General features: G+C 43.3%; 1 protein-coding gene across 1 annotated transcript; it reads left to right on the top strand.

Moving 5' to 3' along the window:
- Positions 1–675: 675 nt before the first annotated feature.
- On the top strand, positions 676–14869 carry Vps36 (vacuolar protein sorting 36). The gene is made up of 13 exons (XM_084601452.1): positions 676–913; positions 1035–1097; positions 1186–1256; positions 1314–1428; positions 1493–1561; positions 1654–1770; positions 2184–2261; positions 3514–3648; positions 8810–8875; positions 12526–12590; positions 12950–13034; positions 14233–14309; positions 14702–14869. Exons 1-13 carry the CDS (start codon positions 818–820, stop codon positions 14796–14798), a joined length of 1134 nt encoding a protein of 377 aa, XP_084457578.1. The 5' UTR covers positions 676–817; the 3' UTR covers positions 14799–14869.
- The last annotated feature ends 594 nt before the right edge of the window (positions 14870–15463 follow it).

Genomic DNA, 15463 nt, shown 5'->3' with positions numbered 1-15463 from the left:
GGATTAAAACGAAGAAATAGAAACAAAAATTACGGAATGCAATTTAATTTACCCCCGATGCTTTCCACACGCCGTAGAATTTTTCCGCGGCGTGTTGTTCAGAGGCGTGAATCGCGTGAATGGTACAAGGGTGGCGCATGGTGGCGCGTTGGAGGGCGGGATTTAAGCAAGGTGCCATAGTGAAGCCAGGCGAAGCTAAGGCTAGCTCACTTTACTAAGGCTGTTACTCAGCCAGGAAACTAGGAAAAACACGAAATAACACATTGCCTCCGAGACTAGTAGTTACAGCTTTGATTTGCGCGCGATTACGCAAAATTACACAGATTGGACAGACAAGTGTATCAAGGAAAAACTAGGTACACATGAGCCACGGACGTAGCAAATTCAGAGTATCGTTAGTATGGTGGCACAAAAAGTCTGTATCGGACATGGTGGTCTCGGACGCCACGGCTTTGTATTTGCCTCCTTTTTTCTTTTTTCAGATCTTTTTTTTTTTTTTTGTGCGTATGACTATGTGGCGTAACAAGTTTAGTGTTTTATTCAAAGGCTTTACGTGTTTTGCAATTTTTACGTGCACCTTGCTGCGAGCTCAAATAAAAACACATGAGTGTGTAGCATGAATTTTTTTGTCTACGACTACTTCCTATGTTTCGTTGAAGGTGGCGTTAACGTCGCTTTGTTTACGTTTTGCGGCACAGCGGCAAGGCGCTTTATGGTGGAGTGGGTGTGCCGTGTTTCGATCATTGCATGTTAGTTTTTAATTTATTCCGTGTGTTGGACTTCAGGTGACAAAGACAATATATTTTGGTACATCACAATGAATAGGTTCGTATGGTCGAATGAAAATCTACAGAACGGCGAAGTGGTCCTTCGGCAACAAGCGGGTGTAGCGCTGTACGACGGCGAAAGGAAGGTGATGGGCTCCCGGTGATGGGATCGCATGCAAGCTGTGTTGTTAACACAGCAATAACACATTTTCTTGGTCTCAGTGTAATTACATTGCTAAAAGAGGGCTTGACATGCTGTCGTTCCAGACGCCTTTTGTCGGCGGCGAATTGGTCTTGACATCGCATCAAGTCTATTGGACTGGTCCCGAGGTAGATGTTCCCTCAGGCACGTTTCCAGTGCCGCTTTGTCCACGATCCTTCACTTATTCATTCATTGAGTTATTTATTTATCATACAGAAACAGCGAATAAGCTTGCATCTAAGCCTGGTGGTACTCATCGAGGAACAGAGTGGGAGCTGGAGTAAAAGGTACGGTTGCTGTGTGGCCCCTGTTTGTGGTGTAACGAATGTCCTGGCGCACCACAGCGCGAAGATAGTGGCCCATGTCGCCCCACCGACTGACGATAAGCACGTCGGAGTCGTCCAGAGCAGCCCCTTCGACTATGTACGCTTTTCCTTCCGAAGTGGAGGCGCATCGGAGGTTAGACGTGGATTTTAAGACTGATCAAACGGAGTTCGAATGACGTGTATGTCTGTGGTATCAGTTCTTCCAGGAAATGCAAACGGCGCTGCAGAGGAAAGACTGGCTGAAAATGCCGACAGTGGATTCGAGGGTGAGCCACTATGCATGCTTCCGAGTGGATAAAGACATCGAAATTTTATAGAAATGACAGCTTGAAGCCCGAGAACGCACCTTGTTTGGCAGGGCAAGAAGATTCGTTCCGGAATAGTTGGCATTGAACGTCAAATACAGGCCAAACATGACGAAGCGGACAAGAATATATCTGCAGCTTTCGAGGATCTCAGCAAATTGATGGAAATGGCAAGTGCTTTATTTGTTACCTGTATGTGTATATAGTATATAAATAAAATTTGTTGAAACATTTAGAAGTGATCTCGTTTAAAAAAAAAATTGTGAAAGAAAGGTTGATAAGTGTGATTTGTTTTCGTAGTATGTCCTGCAAAGCAGCATAATGCTAGTTTTGTTTAGATACAAGCTAATGCTAAAGTTAAAGCCATGTTTGACTAGATGACTAACTTGTAAATGGCTTGTTCATGTCACATTAATAATTTATGTGAATGTTCCACATTATCATTAGTGTACTATTTTGGCTACCGTTGTTCGTTGAAACTGCTGGTGCTTCTGGGGCGCTGTTATTACCAGCACCACCTGTTGGTAATAGTCTATTCCTTTCTTGGAACAAAAACTCGGGGTGTGTGCTTCTCTCTTTTCAGGCCAAGGACATGGTGTCGTTATCCAAAAGCATCTCACTAAAGCTGAAGGAGAAAGGGAGCAGCTTGACTGATGACGAGGCAAGCAAGGGGCTTTATTTTATGTCCAGTTGCATTTTAAATGCAAAAGCACTTATCCAGAGGCTCAGAGCATAGCGAGATTGTCTAACGTTTGTGTGTCCGAATTTAATGCTTTCTCTCTCTCGCTCACACACACACACACACACACACACAAACATGCATGCACACACACACAATACACACACACACACGCACACAAAGAAATCTCAGAGCTGTGTGGATTCGAGCCCGGGTACTTGGGTTCAGTAGCTGAGCATCTTAACCATTGAACTACCATAGAAGGTGCTTTCACTCATTATTACCAGGTTTGAGCAGGGTTAATCCTCTATAATTTTACTTGTCCAATAAAAAAAAGGAGTGCAAATCGAATCAGTCATCTTATATGTGCCCCTGTGCAGTCATTCATGCCTGTAAAATTAGTAAAAACAGCCATAAAAAAGCTTGTGCTTTTGCACTGAATTGCATGTTGTAAAAATTCTCTAGTCCTTTCTTCACCTTTGCATGCATGCACATTCTTCTCTTCTGACTCGCACATTGTGATGACGTGGTGCCTTTGGTGCTTGGAAATTAATCCCAAGCCGTTTGTAGCAGCCACGTTTCAACGAAGGCAAAGATGCAAAGACACTCTTGTGCTGTGCATTGTAAGCACATGTTACAGAGCCTCTGATGGCCTTAGTTAATCCTAATTCCTCTGTTACGATGTGCCTCACAGCCCATGTGCCACTTTGGTGCTTTAAAACCCCGCACTTTGCAATTTTATTATGACTATAATTTGTATGAGGTGGTAGCCATAGGCAGGAAAACTGGCCAGCTTTTGTTCATGGCATCCTTACATTCATTTCATTCATCATTAGCATCGTTGTCTACCAAGCTCAATCTACTGCAATACAAAGGCACCATCTTTAGCCTTTGCCTAATGGATGCTGAGCTCAGGGAGACAGATCCTTCACAAGGGTTTGGAGAAGTTAAAGCAAGACAAATAACCATGTATGACCTCTCATGTAAAAGCAGTGTATCAGGTGAGGATAGGTTGTTTCTGATGTAAGCCTAATCATGGTTTAGGGCGCACAAAATTATGGGGAGAAAAACAGACATGCTTACCATATGTGTCTTACCTTTCATTTCATCCAATCTTTTGTTTTAATTGTGGTATGCATTGTCAAATATTTTGTTAGCATGTCCAAAACTAGCCAAACAGGTTTTAATTTTTTTTAGTGCCATTTGTTCTTATTGACTGCTGGTGTACTTGCAGACGATTATGTTCAAGTCACACTTGTTATCTCTGGGAATCAGCGACCCTGTCACAAAAAGTGCCTATGGCTCAGGGGCCACCTACCACCGAGAGCTTGCCAAACAGCTAGCTGAAGTTCTTGAAAAACCAGTTCAGGTATGTATTTCATGGTCACTTTTTACATGTGTTCTTTAGTACAATAAAACCTCATTAATTCGACTGCTGTTAATTTGAAAATCAAGATATTTAGGGCTCATCGCCTGATCTCGGTCAACTTAGGTTCCTTTCTGTGGCGTGAAGAGGCATTCAGCTGCACTTTGGTTAATTTGGGCAGGCGGTGGAGCTTGCGTGTGCATGGCATGCCAGAGTTTGGGGTGTTTGAGTCCACTATAGTGCCAGTGGCACTAGTGTCCCCTAGAAATGTGAAGGCACCATATTGCTATGATCATCTTTGCAGAAGGTAATGTGCACTTTTTAAGGCAAAAGCCTATTTTGGCTCATGCTGGCATAGCCTAGACAGAGCGTGTCGGGCAAAAATATGTGTGCACGAACTTCAACTTCATGGATCACTGCCTTGTCGTGGCGGAGGGGCTTGCGAAACTCGATGAAGTCGTGAGCTCTGCTGTGTAGGGCCACCCAAGATAGACAGGTCACGGCAGAGAGTTCTGACAAAATGTGATTCACTGGAGAAGGTAATGGCAACCCACTCCATTATTTCCTGCCAAGAAAACCCTATGGCCAGTCACAATACCATTATCGATATGGCGCCGGAAGATGAGCCCCCCAGGTTGGAAGGCGTCCCACATGTTACTGGGGATGAACAAAGGGCGATTCCTAGTAGCTCCAGGACGAATGAAGCGGCTGGGCTAAAGCCAAAAGGACGCTCAGTTGTGTATGTGTCGGGAAGCGACCGGAAAGTCCGATGTTGCAAGGAGATATATCACATAGCAACATGGAATGTAAGATCTATGACGCAAAGTAAACTGGATATCGTCAAGCGAGAAATGGACAGATTGAACATTGATATCTTGGGTATCAGCGAGCTCAAGTGGACCGGAATGGGAGAATTTGACTCCGGCGACCATTATGTCTTTTATTGTGGGCATGAATCCAAGAGAAGAAATGGGGTCGCTCTCATAGTAAACAGAAGAATGGGCAAAGCAGTGCTAGGGTACAACCCCAAAAACGACCAAATGATTTCACTTCGGATCCAAGGTCACCCTTTCAACATAACAGTTATCCAAGTCTATGCACCGACCACTGCTGCTGAAGAAGCTGACGTTGAGAGATTTTATGCGGACCTACAATGCCTTTTAGACCGCACCCCATCATCAGACGTCGTTTTTCTCATAGGAGACTGGAATGCTAAGGTCGGGAGTGAAGAAATATCCGGAATTACAGGCAAGTTCGGTCTTGGTGAGCCAAATGAAGCTGGGCAGAGGCTAGTAGAGTTCTGTCAAGAAAACAACCTGACCATAGCGAATACTCATTTTCAACAGCACAAGAGGCGCCTGTACACATGGATTTCACCGGACGGTCTGTACAGGAATCAGATCGATTATATTATTTGCCGGCAGAGATGGAGAAGCGCTATACAAGCAGTAAAAACAAGGCCTGGGGCCGATTGTGGCACCGATCATCAGCTTCTTGTTGCCAAAATTAAGCTTCGATTGAGGAAAACGCAGAAAACTAGAAGGCCTTTCAGGTATGATCTGGATCAGATTCCATTAGAATATGCTGTGGAAGTGAGGAATCGATTTCAAGAATTAGATCTAGAAGACAAAGAGCCCGAAGAGATGTGGACTGATGTTCGTGATATAATACAAGAAGTTGCTACTAAGGTAGTTCCAAAGCAAAAGAAATGCAAAAAAGCAAACTGGTTATCTGAAGAGGCTTTGCAAATAGCTGAGGAAAGGAGGATGGCAAAAGGTATGGGGGAAAGAGAAAGATACAAGGTTCTCAATGCGGATTTTCAGAAAATAGCAAGGAGAGATAAGAATGCCTTCCTGAACATACAGTGTCAAGCAGTTGAGGACAACAGCCAATTAAGAAACACAAGAGCTCTGTATAAGACAATCAAAGATATCAAAGGAAGCTTCTGTGCTAAGCTGGGCGTGATAAAGGACAAACGAGGCAAGGACCTCACTGAAGCCTCAGAGATAAAGAAGAGGTGGCAGGAATACACAGAAGAACTGTACAAGAAGGACCCGGATGTGCAAACCCAACATAGGACGGTTGTGATTGCTGATCTCGAGCCGGGCATCCTGAAGAGTGAAGTTGAATGGGCCTTAGCCAGCCTTGCTAAGAACAAAGCTAGCGGAATTGATGGTATTCCAGCTGAGTTGCTTCAAAACCTCAACCACGACGCTGTTAAGAGTCTTCGCCAGCACCACAATTCAAACGCGTCAATCCTTCGGCGGTCAGCCTTTTTCACAGTCCAACTCTCGCATCCATACATCACAACTGGAAAGACCATAGCACGGGTTATACGGATCTTGGTTGGCAGACTAATGTCTCTGCTCTTTACTAGGCGGTCAAGGCTAACCATTGCTCTCTTTCCCAGAAGCAGGCGTCTCCTAATTTCATGGCTGCAGTCTCCTTCCGAGGTAATCTTGGCGCCCAAGAACAGAAAATCTGTCACAGCTTCCACTTCTTGTCCACTGATGCTCCAGGACTTGATAGGGCAAGACGCCATGATCTTCGTCTTTTTAATGTTCAGTTTAAGCCCAAACTTCTCACTCTCTTCTTGTACGCGCATCAGAAGTCTCTTGAGTTCCACTTCACTTTCTGCCATTAAAGTGGTATCATCCGCATATCTAAGGTTGTTGATACGTTTTCCAGCAATCTTCACTCCAGCTGAAGACTCGTCCAGACCGGCCTTCCTCATGATGCACTCTGCATATAGGTTAAATAGGCAGGGCGACAGTATGCATCCTTGCCTCACCCCTTTCTCAATCGGAAACCAATCAATAAGACCATGCCCAGTTCTGACTGTGGCCTCTTGCCCTTCATAAAGGTTCCTGAGGAGACAGATGAGGTGAATTGGAACTCCCATCTCTTGGAGAGCTTGCCACAATCTGCTGTGATCTACGCAGTCAAACGCTTTCGCATAATCAATAAAGCAGAAGTAAATGGGTTTCTGGAACTCTCTTGCTTTTTCCATGATCCAGCGAAGGTTGGCAATTTGGTCTCTAGTTCCTCTGCCCTTGCGAAACCCAGCTTGCACGTCCGGAAGCTCCCGATCCACATACTGCTGCAGCTTACCTTGCAGGATTTTTAACATCACCTTGCTAGCATGCGAAATAAGCGCGATCGTGCGGTAGTTGGAACAATCTTTGGCACTGCCTTTCTTTGGAATGGGGATGTAAACTGACCTCCTCCAATCCTGTGGCCACTGCAGGGTTGTCCAAATCTTTTGACATAATGTATGCAGTGTGTTAAGAGTTCCTTGGACTGCCAGAAGATCAACTCAGTCGATATTGTTGACCATAAACCCTGACTGCTCATTGGAGGGTCAAATTCTAAAGTTAAAGCTCAGCTACTTTGGTCATCTGATGAGAAGAGAGGAGTCGCTGGAGAAAGATTTGATGTTGGGAAAGGTTGAGGGTCGCCGGAGAAGGGGTAGGCAGCGAACGCGATGGTTAGATGGCATTCTCGAGGCATTGCAGACGAAGCTATGTGATGTTAGGAAGATAGTGAGAGACCGGAAAGCGTGGCGTGACATGGTCCATAGGGTCACGAAGAGTCGGACACGACTGAACGCCTGAACTGAACTGAACTGAACGAACTTCAATCATCAGTCGCATAGCAAGTAAAGAAATAATTGTTCAATGATACTAGTGATACTGATACTAGAAATAGATAGTGATACTGATGATGATAGATAGTGATAATGCTAAAGATAGTGAGTAGAAGGGATGGTAGTTAATGATAATAATGGTAGTATTAGTGTTGCTGGTGATAGCTAGTGATAGTGACAGCAATATGATGATAAGGATATTGATAGTTGGTATAAGTGACGATGATACCGATGACAAGGATAGCAAAAACATAGGTTCGAGCCCTCAAATGTGTGTTTGAATACACTGATCGCATGAGTAATTACATAAAAAAAAATATATAGAGAGGGAAAGAGAAAAGGGGGAAAGAGGAAAAAGAAAGGAAAATCAGAGAGAAAGGCAAATGTTTTTGAAATACTGTAATTTTTTTGTTTTATGCTGTGCTACATCATGTCCTTTTTGTTTTCATTGCAAGTGCGTCACTGTTCTTCGTGTCTTTGCAGAACTTGAAATCAATTTACATTGTTCTTTGTGCAGGGTGTGCATTTTATTTTTGTGGAGTGCACATACGGGAGGCTGTTGATCCCTTAGCGTACTGCACAATTTTTGTGTAGGTTTATGCAACAGCATGTGCACACTGAATAACTGCCCGATTGGCGGAACTGAAAAAATACCGATTGCCGATTTCTGTCACGAAGCAGTTAAGCAATACAGGGTTCTATAAGAAACAAAGCTCCTCCTGTAATGCGACATTTGTATGACTCAGCATTTTTGCCTGTCCTATGAAATCCAAATTATTCATGGTTTACTGTTTTACTTTCAAAGTGCGTTTCTAAGTCTCATTTTAGTTTTTGATGATGCAGATTATACTCATTGGCCAAAATATAGTTCGGAAGCTATGCAGTCTGTACTAGTCAGATAAGTTCATCTCCATCACAGGCTTCTAAAATTGAAGACTAGGCTCTGATGTGGTCATTTGTTTCTGTTTTCTTAATATTTTACCCCTTAGCTAATTATGAGCTCTTCATGTTGGTTTAGCTTGGAACACAGTGTGAAATTAGCTGCAACATGCTGTGTTATCTCGTTGAACCATTTGAGGAACAGACCTTGCTTGTTTGATTTCATTGCTAGCACCTGTCATTTATAACCTGCTGCCATCCTCAGTTATACTTCGTTAGATTTTAGTGCACATTTTCACCATTAAGGACTGATTAAAGATTATTGGTGGTATAAGAACCAGCACGGTATCTCTTCATGTTGGTTTAGCTTGGAACACAGTGTGAAATTAGCTGCAACATGCTGTGTTATCTCGTTGAACCATTTGAGGAACAGACCTTGCTTGTTTGATTTCATTGCTAGTACCTGTCATTTATAACCTGCTGCCATCCTCAGTTATACTTCGTTAGATTTTAGTGCACATTTTCACCATTAAGGACTGATTAAAGATTATTGGTGGTATAAGAACCAGCACGGTATTGCTGCCAGAGTGTCTAGTTTAACTTTACCTCTGACTTTCTTTTTTTTTTTTTAAATAAAAGGACAGTGGAGGAATACTTGCCCTGACAGATGTCTACTGTAGGATAAACAGAGCACGAGGCTTAGAGGTGAGTTTTCTCACGCTTATTATTTTCTAGTCAAGCAGATTCTACTGCCCCCTTTCTGTGCTCTTAAAGTATTCTTATACAAAAAATGCTAGAGGTGGTCCTTATAAGTATTCGAGTCAAATTTGAAACCTTTGCGTGAAGCATATAATTTACAATTAATTTTTAAAAAGTACTCCTGGTGACTGCTCACGATTGAATGAGGTGACACATCCCCGCACACACAGCATGCAAACCTCCTATGTGACTTTACATGGACTCGCTGCGCACTCCCGCTCATTGGACGCTCCCGAGTTACGTGGGCGGGACAAGGCATGATGGGGTGCCATCGTGCCTCATTTGCTTTTTTTTTTTTGCTTCTGCATGGGCTCAGTTGAGGGGGAGAAGAGGGGCATCATTTGCGGGGGCCTTATCTTCACTGGTAATAAAAATAGCTTAAAAATTTTTGCATTGCGGAGATAACTGATGGTATACCTATTGCTCGTGCGCATTTTCTAGTTTTCATAAATAGCATTTCATGGGCCCTTTAAGCATTTGACACAGTTGAATGTGGTTATAAGCAGAGTTCTTTATGTAAAGGCCCCCATGTGGGAAAAGATGGGGAGATGTGAGGTTGTTGAAGACATTGCTTCTCAGACTTCTCACTCAAGCAGTCTATTTGCACAGAGTTTAAGTACTGTCTTTGCTGCAATAGAGGAAACAGTGGATTAATGGTTGATCAAGTATCCTTTCATTAGAACTAGCAAGCCAGCTCCTATTGGAAAGCCATTGATCTCTCTGACAAATGGAGACTTGCTAGACTTACATTGTTTTAGAATAGTGTGTATTTAGCCTGCCTAGCCTAGCTTAGCGTAGCATAACTTAATCTAATTTAGCTGCGCCAAACTGAGTGAGATTGTGAAATTATTTTAAGCAGCCCTTCATTCCTTTGTAATGGCTTTCTAGATAATGGCGCAGCATTGATAGAGATGCTTATAGCTGTCATGGCATCTGCAGCTGATTATCTTGGGGCCCTTTTCATTCTAGCATATGTTCTTTCAGTACAATGTATCGTATGCATTTTCTGATATATGCATATGTAAGTAACTAGTTCTGCAGTGCCTACGGGTCACATATTAATGCTGTATGATTTGTATGGCTTGCTGTTAGCCTGATCCATGTAAGCGCGCTAAATTGTACAGCACTGTTGGGACAGCGAGTGTTAAAGGGCCACTCTCCAGGGTATGACCTTTTAAGCAAAGGAGCCCAGTGCTTCGTTCGGGTACCGAAGATAGTCTGTGCAAAATACTATAGCGATACGCGCGCCGCAAAGCAGAAAAAATGCAGATCAAAGCTCTCTCATCCTCCGCTTTGAGAAACCAGCTTCCCCGTTCTCAACGCTGGCCTGTCGGGCTAGCAAACGACATCCATTAGTCTGTCTCACTGACTGACGGGAGAAGGATGGGCGTACACCACTAATTGTGTCCACCGCTTGCTGCACGCTTTTCCTTCGCCACTGCCGGACTGAATGCAGTGGCGCGCTCCCTCGTTTTTTTTTTGTTTTGTTTTGTTTTGTTTTCGCGCACGTAGAGCAGCACGCCCCACTATCCGCCAAACGCGGAGGAGGAAGGGGAATTGGGCTTGCGGTGGCTAGACGACCGGGCGGGAGAGTGAAAAACCTTTGCGAGAGAACTGGAGGAGAGAAACATGACAGAATCGGGTGATTGCGGTGGCTGTAACTGCGTTATTAGTTACTCTTTTCAAAAACATTTTGCCGCCTTGCGTTCTGGGGGAGAAGTCTCACAGTCACCGGGGAAGAAGATATTTTCGACCGGAGGGCGGACAGTGGCCCTTTAACGGGGTACATGACTAAGGCAGTGCAGAGGTAATTCGCCACGTTCACCTTGTTGCCAAGGAACATGAGGCTATTCCGGCCTGTGACCTTTCTGCTGCGTGGGTTTGGTACTTGACGAGGCAGAACAGGAGTTGACTGTTTTGCTCGTGTCCCTTGATGCAGATCCTACAGTTTCCCCTTATGAATAGAGCTCCTCCCGAAAAGCACTTTTATGAGGAACGAGAGGGGCAGCCAGTTTTTTTTTTGCAATTTATCATTACCTTTTTAGCTCGATAAGGCTGACATTTTGACATTGGCTATGAGTTAGCTTGATTTTCTTTCTATAATAAGTTTAGTGTTCATTCCAAATTATCCTATTAGGTATTCCAGTGCTCAGTATATTTCCATGAAGACGAAATCTGCTAAGGCAGGTTTTCACATAAGACGAGCAATGCAGGAACTTCTAGTTGTTCTCCCACAGCCCCATAAAAAAAACAAAGAAATCTGCGTAAGACGCGCTCAATGTTGGTAAAAACAGTGCACAAGAGACTAGGGACCAGAAGGAAGACAGACACAGGACGAGTGCTGTCTTTCTTCTGGTCCCTAGTCTTGTACGCTGTTTTTTTTAACCATGAACCTATACCAACTTGCCCAACTGAACATTCTATTAAAACGAGCTGTTTCATGTGTCTTTTGGTTAAGAACTTTCGCAGTGACTGCAACCCATGGTGAATATGGGTACTTCTACTCGCAAGGCATCTGAACAGCACTGTCAACTCGAACATAAGAGAGAAAAAAAATTTAAAGTCGTAAGAAAACCCCGCAAGAGAGCTTCCCTAAATTCAGTTTCTTGCACAAGGTAGCTGCCCCCTAGCTTCCTGCAAAAGTGCAGGTAAGCATTCTTGCTAGCGGAGATAGGGAAGGTAGGATTCCTGTGCATTGTCTCCGCATTGCTCCATTCTCAGCATTATGCGCGTATCTGGTGCCGTGCATTGCCTGCGACGGACGAAAGGTGTATTGTACATCTGCTTATTGACACTGTGCTTACACAGCTAGCAGGAAGCCAATTTTCAATTTGATGCAGTGTCACAACAATCATTTTCCCATTTGACATGGCCATATATCAGTGACACATGCACAGTAACCTGCTCGGGTATTTGATAACACTCCTGCTCCAGGAGTGTGATAGGAGCAGGAGTGTGATAATAGAGAGAGAAAAGTCCTATATTTTCAGAGTTTATACTGCATGGCTAGCCAGCTGGTCACCTTCGGTGTACTTGGAACTGCTGTGAAAGCAGTAAGCAGGAAGAGAGCATAAATATTGATCACTGTGGAAGGTAGATAAAAAAAAGATGAAAAAGAACTGCTGCAATGATCGTTTCGGTTAATAGGATGTGAGCTTGTTTCTTGCCTTCACTTTACAGCTCACTCCATGCATAGTGCTCTCTTTGCAATTATCTCTTTCCACTTAATGGTAATTTTATTCATTCTCCTAGTGCAACGGATAATTTGACACACCTAGTGTCTTCACATACCTTTTCCTTGGGCAGTTCTAATACGACAAACAATTCTTTGTGATTCCTTCAAGCAAGTCTTAAAGAAAGTTTGCTGTATTTCATCTAAAAACTATTTACTTGACAACTTCAAAACCTCTTCCTCCTGTGAGTGATTTTTGTAAATTTAAATAATTCAAGTGATGCGTACACACGGTATATTTGGGGGATAACATTGTTTAGGGGTAGAATTTCTGAGGTGAACAAGCAGTGTATTCTGTACTAAGGCACTTCTTTTTGCCTAAAGAGATCATGCTGTGGTGTGCTGTCTTTTAATATGTTTTCAGCTTTTATCACCAGAGGACCTTTTAAATGCGTGCAAGCTTATGGAAACACTGCAGCTTCCATTGAAGTAAGTATCAAATTGTCAATAAATTGTGCCATTGAGGGTAACGGGTCTACATATGTTTTTGAGCCGCTCCATATGTGCTAGTGAGGCCGTTGTCAGCCAAGACAGCCAGCCTGTTAATAACATGCTAACCTCATAACATGCTAACCTCACAATAGTGCTGCCATTTCATAGACATAGTTAGCTGGCATGTATGCATGGCTGTCAGGTTGTAGAATTTTACTCCTTTTATGCATTTTTTCTCACCACCTTCATATTTGCAACTCATGTTTGAGAACTTGAGAATGCATGCATTTCTCTTCGTTTATTTATTTTTATATTTCTCTTTATGCGATATGCCAAATATCATTGCCTATCCACAGGTTGCATGTATTTGCAAGTGGAGTCACAGTGCTGAAACTGGCAACAGAAAATGACGAGAAGACAAGTGGAGAGACACGGCAGATGGCAAGCATTGATTTCAAACTTTATAGGGTTTATTCTTGTGGTAACGCTCCGAGGGCTAAACGCGGGAGTCATCTTCTAGCACCAGCATACCAGTCATAGCAGTCAGAGTTGTGACCTTCAACCCGCGGTACAAGAAGTCGCCACCACAGCTGGTCCGGACCAGAGGGGACAGACACGAATTGCGTACTCGAGGCAGGCTTTATTCCACTCGAGTAATACAAAGCAACACAACACTCAAATGCAACCGCCGTAGCGAGCAAATGTTCCGCTTGCATATGGGGATGAAATGAAACCACCAAAAGGTGAAGCATACGGGAAGAGGGGAGATAAATGTTAGGTTCTGCTCACCTCCCGGGATAATTAGCATAGCCATTACTTTTTGACACAGGGTTCACGTGTATCTCCATAGCTTGTATAAAGACCTCCGAAATTTGCACTGCTGCTTCGAAGAAATTAGACAAAACCCATTCATTTTAAACAAGGCAGGGAAGCAGTTATTGCCATGCTAAGAAAAACAATTAGCCGGTAGCAGGCTTCACATTGATGACAAATTTGGATTGTAAAAAATACCTTAGCTGTCACTCTAGCATTTTAATGCAATAAAATTAAGGACCCCGTCCTCCGGAAAATCCAGTACCTGTGTTGTGAGCCAAAAATCGTGGGCAGGCCTCCGGCAGGTGGTGCTTGGTAGGTGACATGGCCATGCACTGACTGGTCATTGGTTGCTCGATGTCATGAGGCCACATGACGTGGCTTTTTTGTTAGGTGTTGCTAACTCAAGCTTCATCTCTGAAATTGGAGGGTGAGATCAAAATTCAGCCCTCCAGGACCCTTCGATCCTGAGTTAGACACGATGCCCCTAGACCAAGCATTCATCCCTAAGGCCTGGGTAAAGCTGGGCTTTATAGCTATGCTAAGTGATATTTTATATAATGTGGTAGTTTATGAGTGTATGCTAATCAGTATTTAATAGGAGCCCAAATTAAAATATTAATGATTAAGCAAGTAGCAAAGTGCATGTACATGAACGAGGGTCTGCAAAGGATGCCAGCAATTGGGAGCTATTAACGCTGTCTCGTCATACCCCTGAAGGCAAAGCTTAAGTGTCCCCTTCCTCTATTTCTAACTTACAGAAAGCCTTGTTTGAATCAAAGGCAAGAAAATAGGTTTTTTTGTCTCGATGGCTATTCTTTTGCAGGTTGATGAGCATGGTTCCCTATCAGCTGAGCAGCTATCGCCCCTTGTGCATATTCCAGTCATCTTAGCCAAAGAACGGTGAGTGCTGTTTTGGGGGACATGGACAACACTGAACAGGGCCAGTTGATGTCATGTGAGTGTTCTGAATGGGAAACTTGGGTTACAGTCTGTAGAGCTTTGCTAAAATTTGAAAGATTTGTGTTGCTGCTGCTGCATAATGAAAATTGTTATCTTTCTATAAGAATTGCTCATTTTGTATTTCTTTGAGTGAGCATAGATTAAAAGAGTCAGTGTGTATGATGGCATCATAGTAGTATCTCTAATATAATGATAGATGACAGAATACCATATCGTAAAAGGAAGTACGCTTTTAAGGGGAAGAAAATACACCTTATATTGTGGGACCAGCTCTCAACAAATAATTTAGCAAATTGCTGTATTCGTACTTCTTTTTCATTTTCTGTTTTCAGGTTAATCTGCGCAGAGCAGAAAGGGCTGCTCTGTCGGGATGACTCCGTTGAAGGTCTCAGGTTTTACCCCAACTTGCTCTTGGAGAAGCTTGACTAAAGAGTTGTGCATTCTGGGTAAACTGTGCAGGTGTAAATATAAAAGCACTGTTGATAAATTGTTCTTGTTCATATTGGTCTGTTTATTTTGCGTTTCATACATAGATTGCAAAAGAGAATTTTAGTAAGTATGGTTTTCCTGAAATGACTGCTCCATTTCTTCGGCATTATATATGCTGGCATGTAACCTTGCTCATGTATGTGGGAATGTGCCAGATGGTTCCCAATGTCTGTTGCATAAAAGCAGTGAATGAAATGGACAAGTACTTCAGAAAAGATTTATTACACGCACTCAGTGCTCCCAAGAGCATTAAAGGGATAGCATGACTCATGGTCAAAGGTGGGTGTGGTTGGCAGCTGTAGTATGACACAAGCATGCTATATGATCCCACTGAGGAACAACATTGGTCTTAAAACTATAAGCAGTTGCATCATGCACCTTCCCATTCGTTGCCGAGGAAGTGTGTAACCTGCCACATGCTTCTCCCGCACACTCGTAAGTGTGGAAGTACGCCAGCTCTCATATTTGGCTATTCCAGCGCACAAGCATCTTGTCCGTGTATTTTTTCTTCCTTGATCTGAGTTCAGGTTGGGCACTAAGCTGCATGGAGTTATGCATGCTTCGCGGTTGCTATGAAAGCTAGAAGGAAAGCACACGTGAAGCAG

Source organism: Amblyomma maculatum, chromosome 4 (genome assembly GCF_055883805.1).
Source record: "Amblyomma maculatum isolate TAMU_Amacu chromosome 4, ASM5588380v1, whole genome shotgun sequence".
Classification (NCBI taxonomy): Eukaryota; Metazoa; Arthropoda; class Arachnida; order Ixodida; family Ixodidae; genus Amblyomma; species Amblyomma maculatum.
Note: the sequence above shows the minus strand (reverse complement) of the source record. Positions and strands in the feature narration are given on the sequence as shown.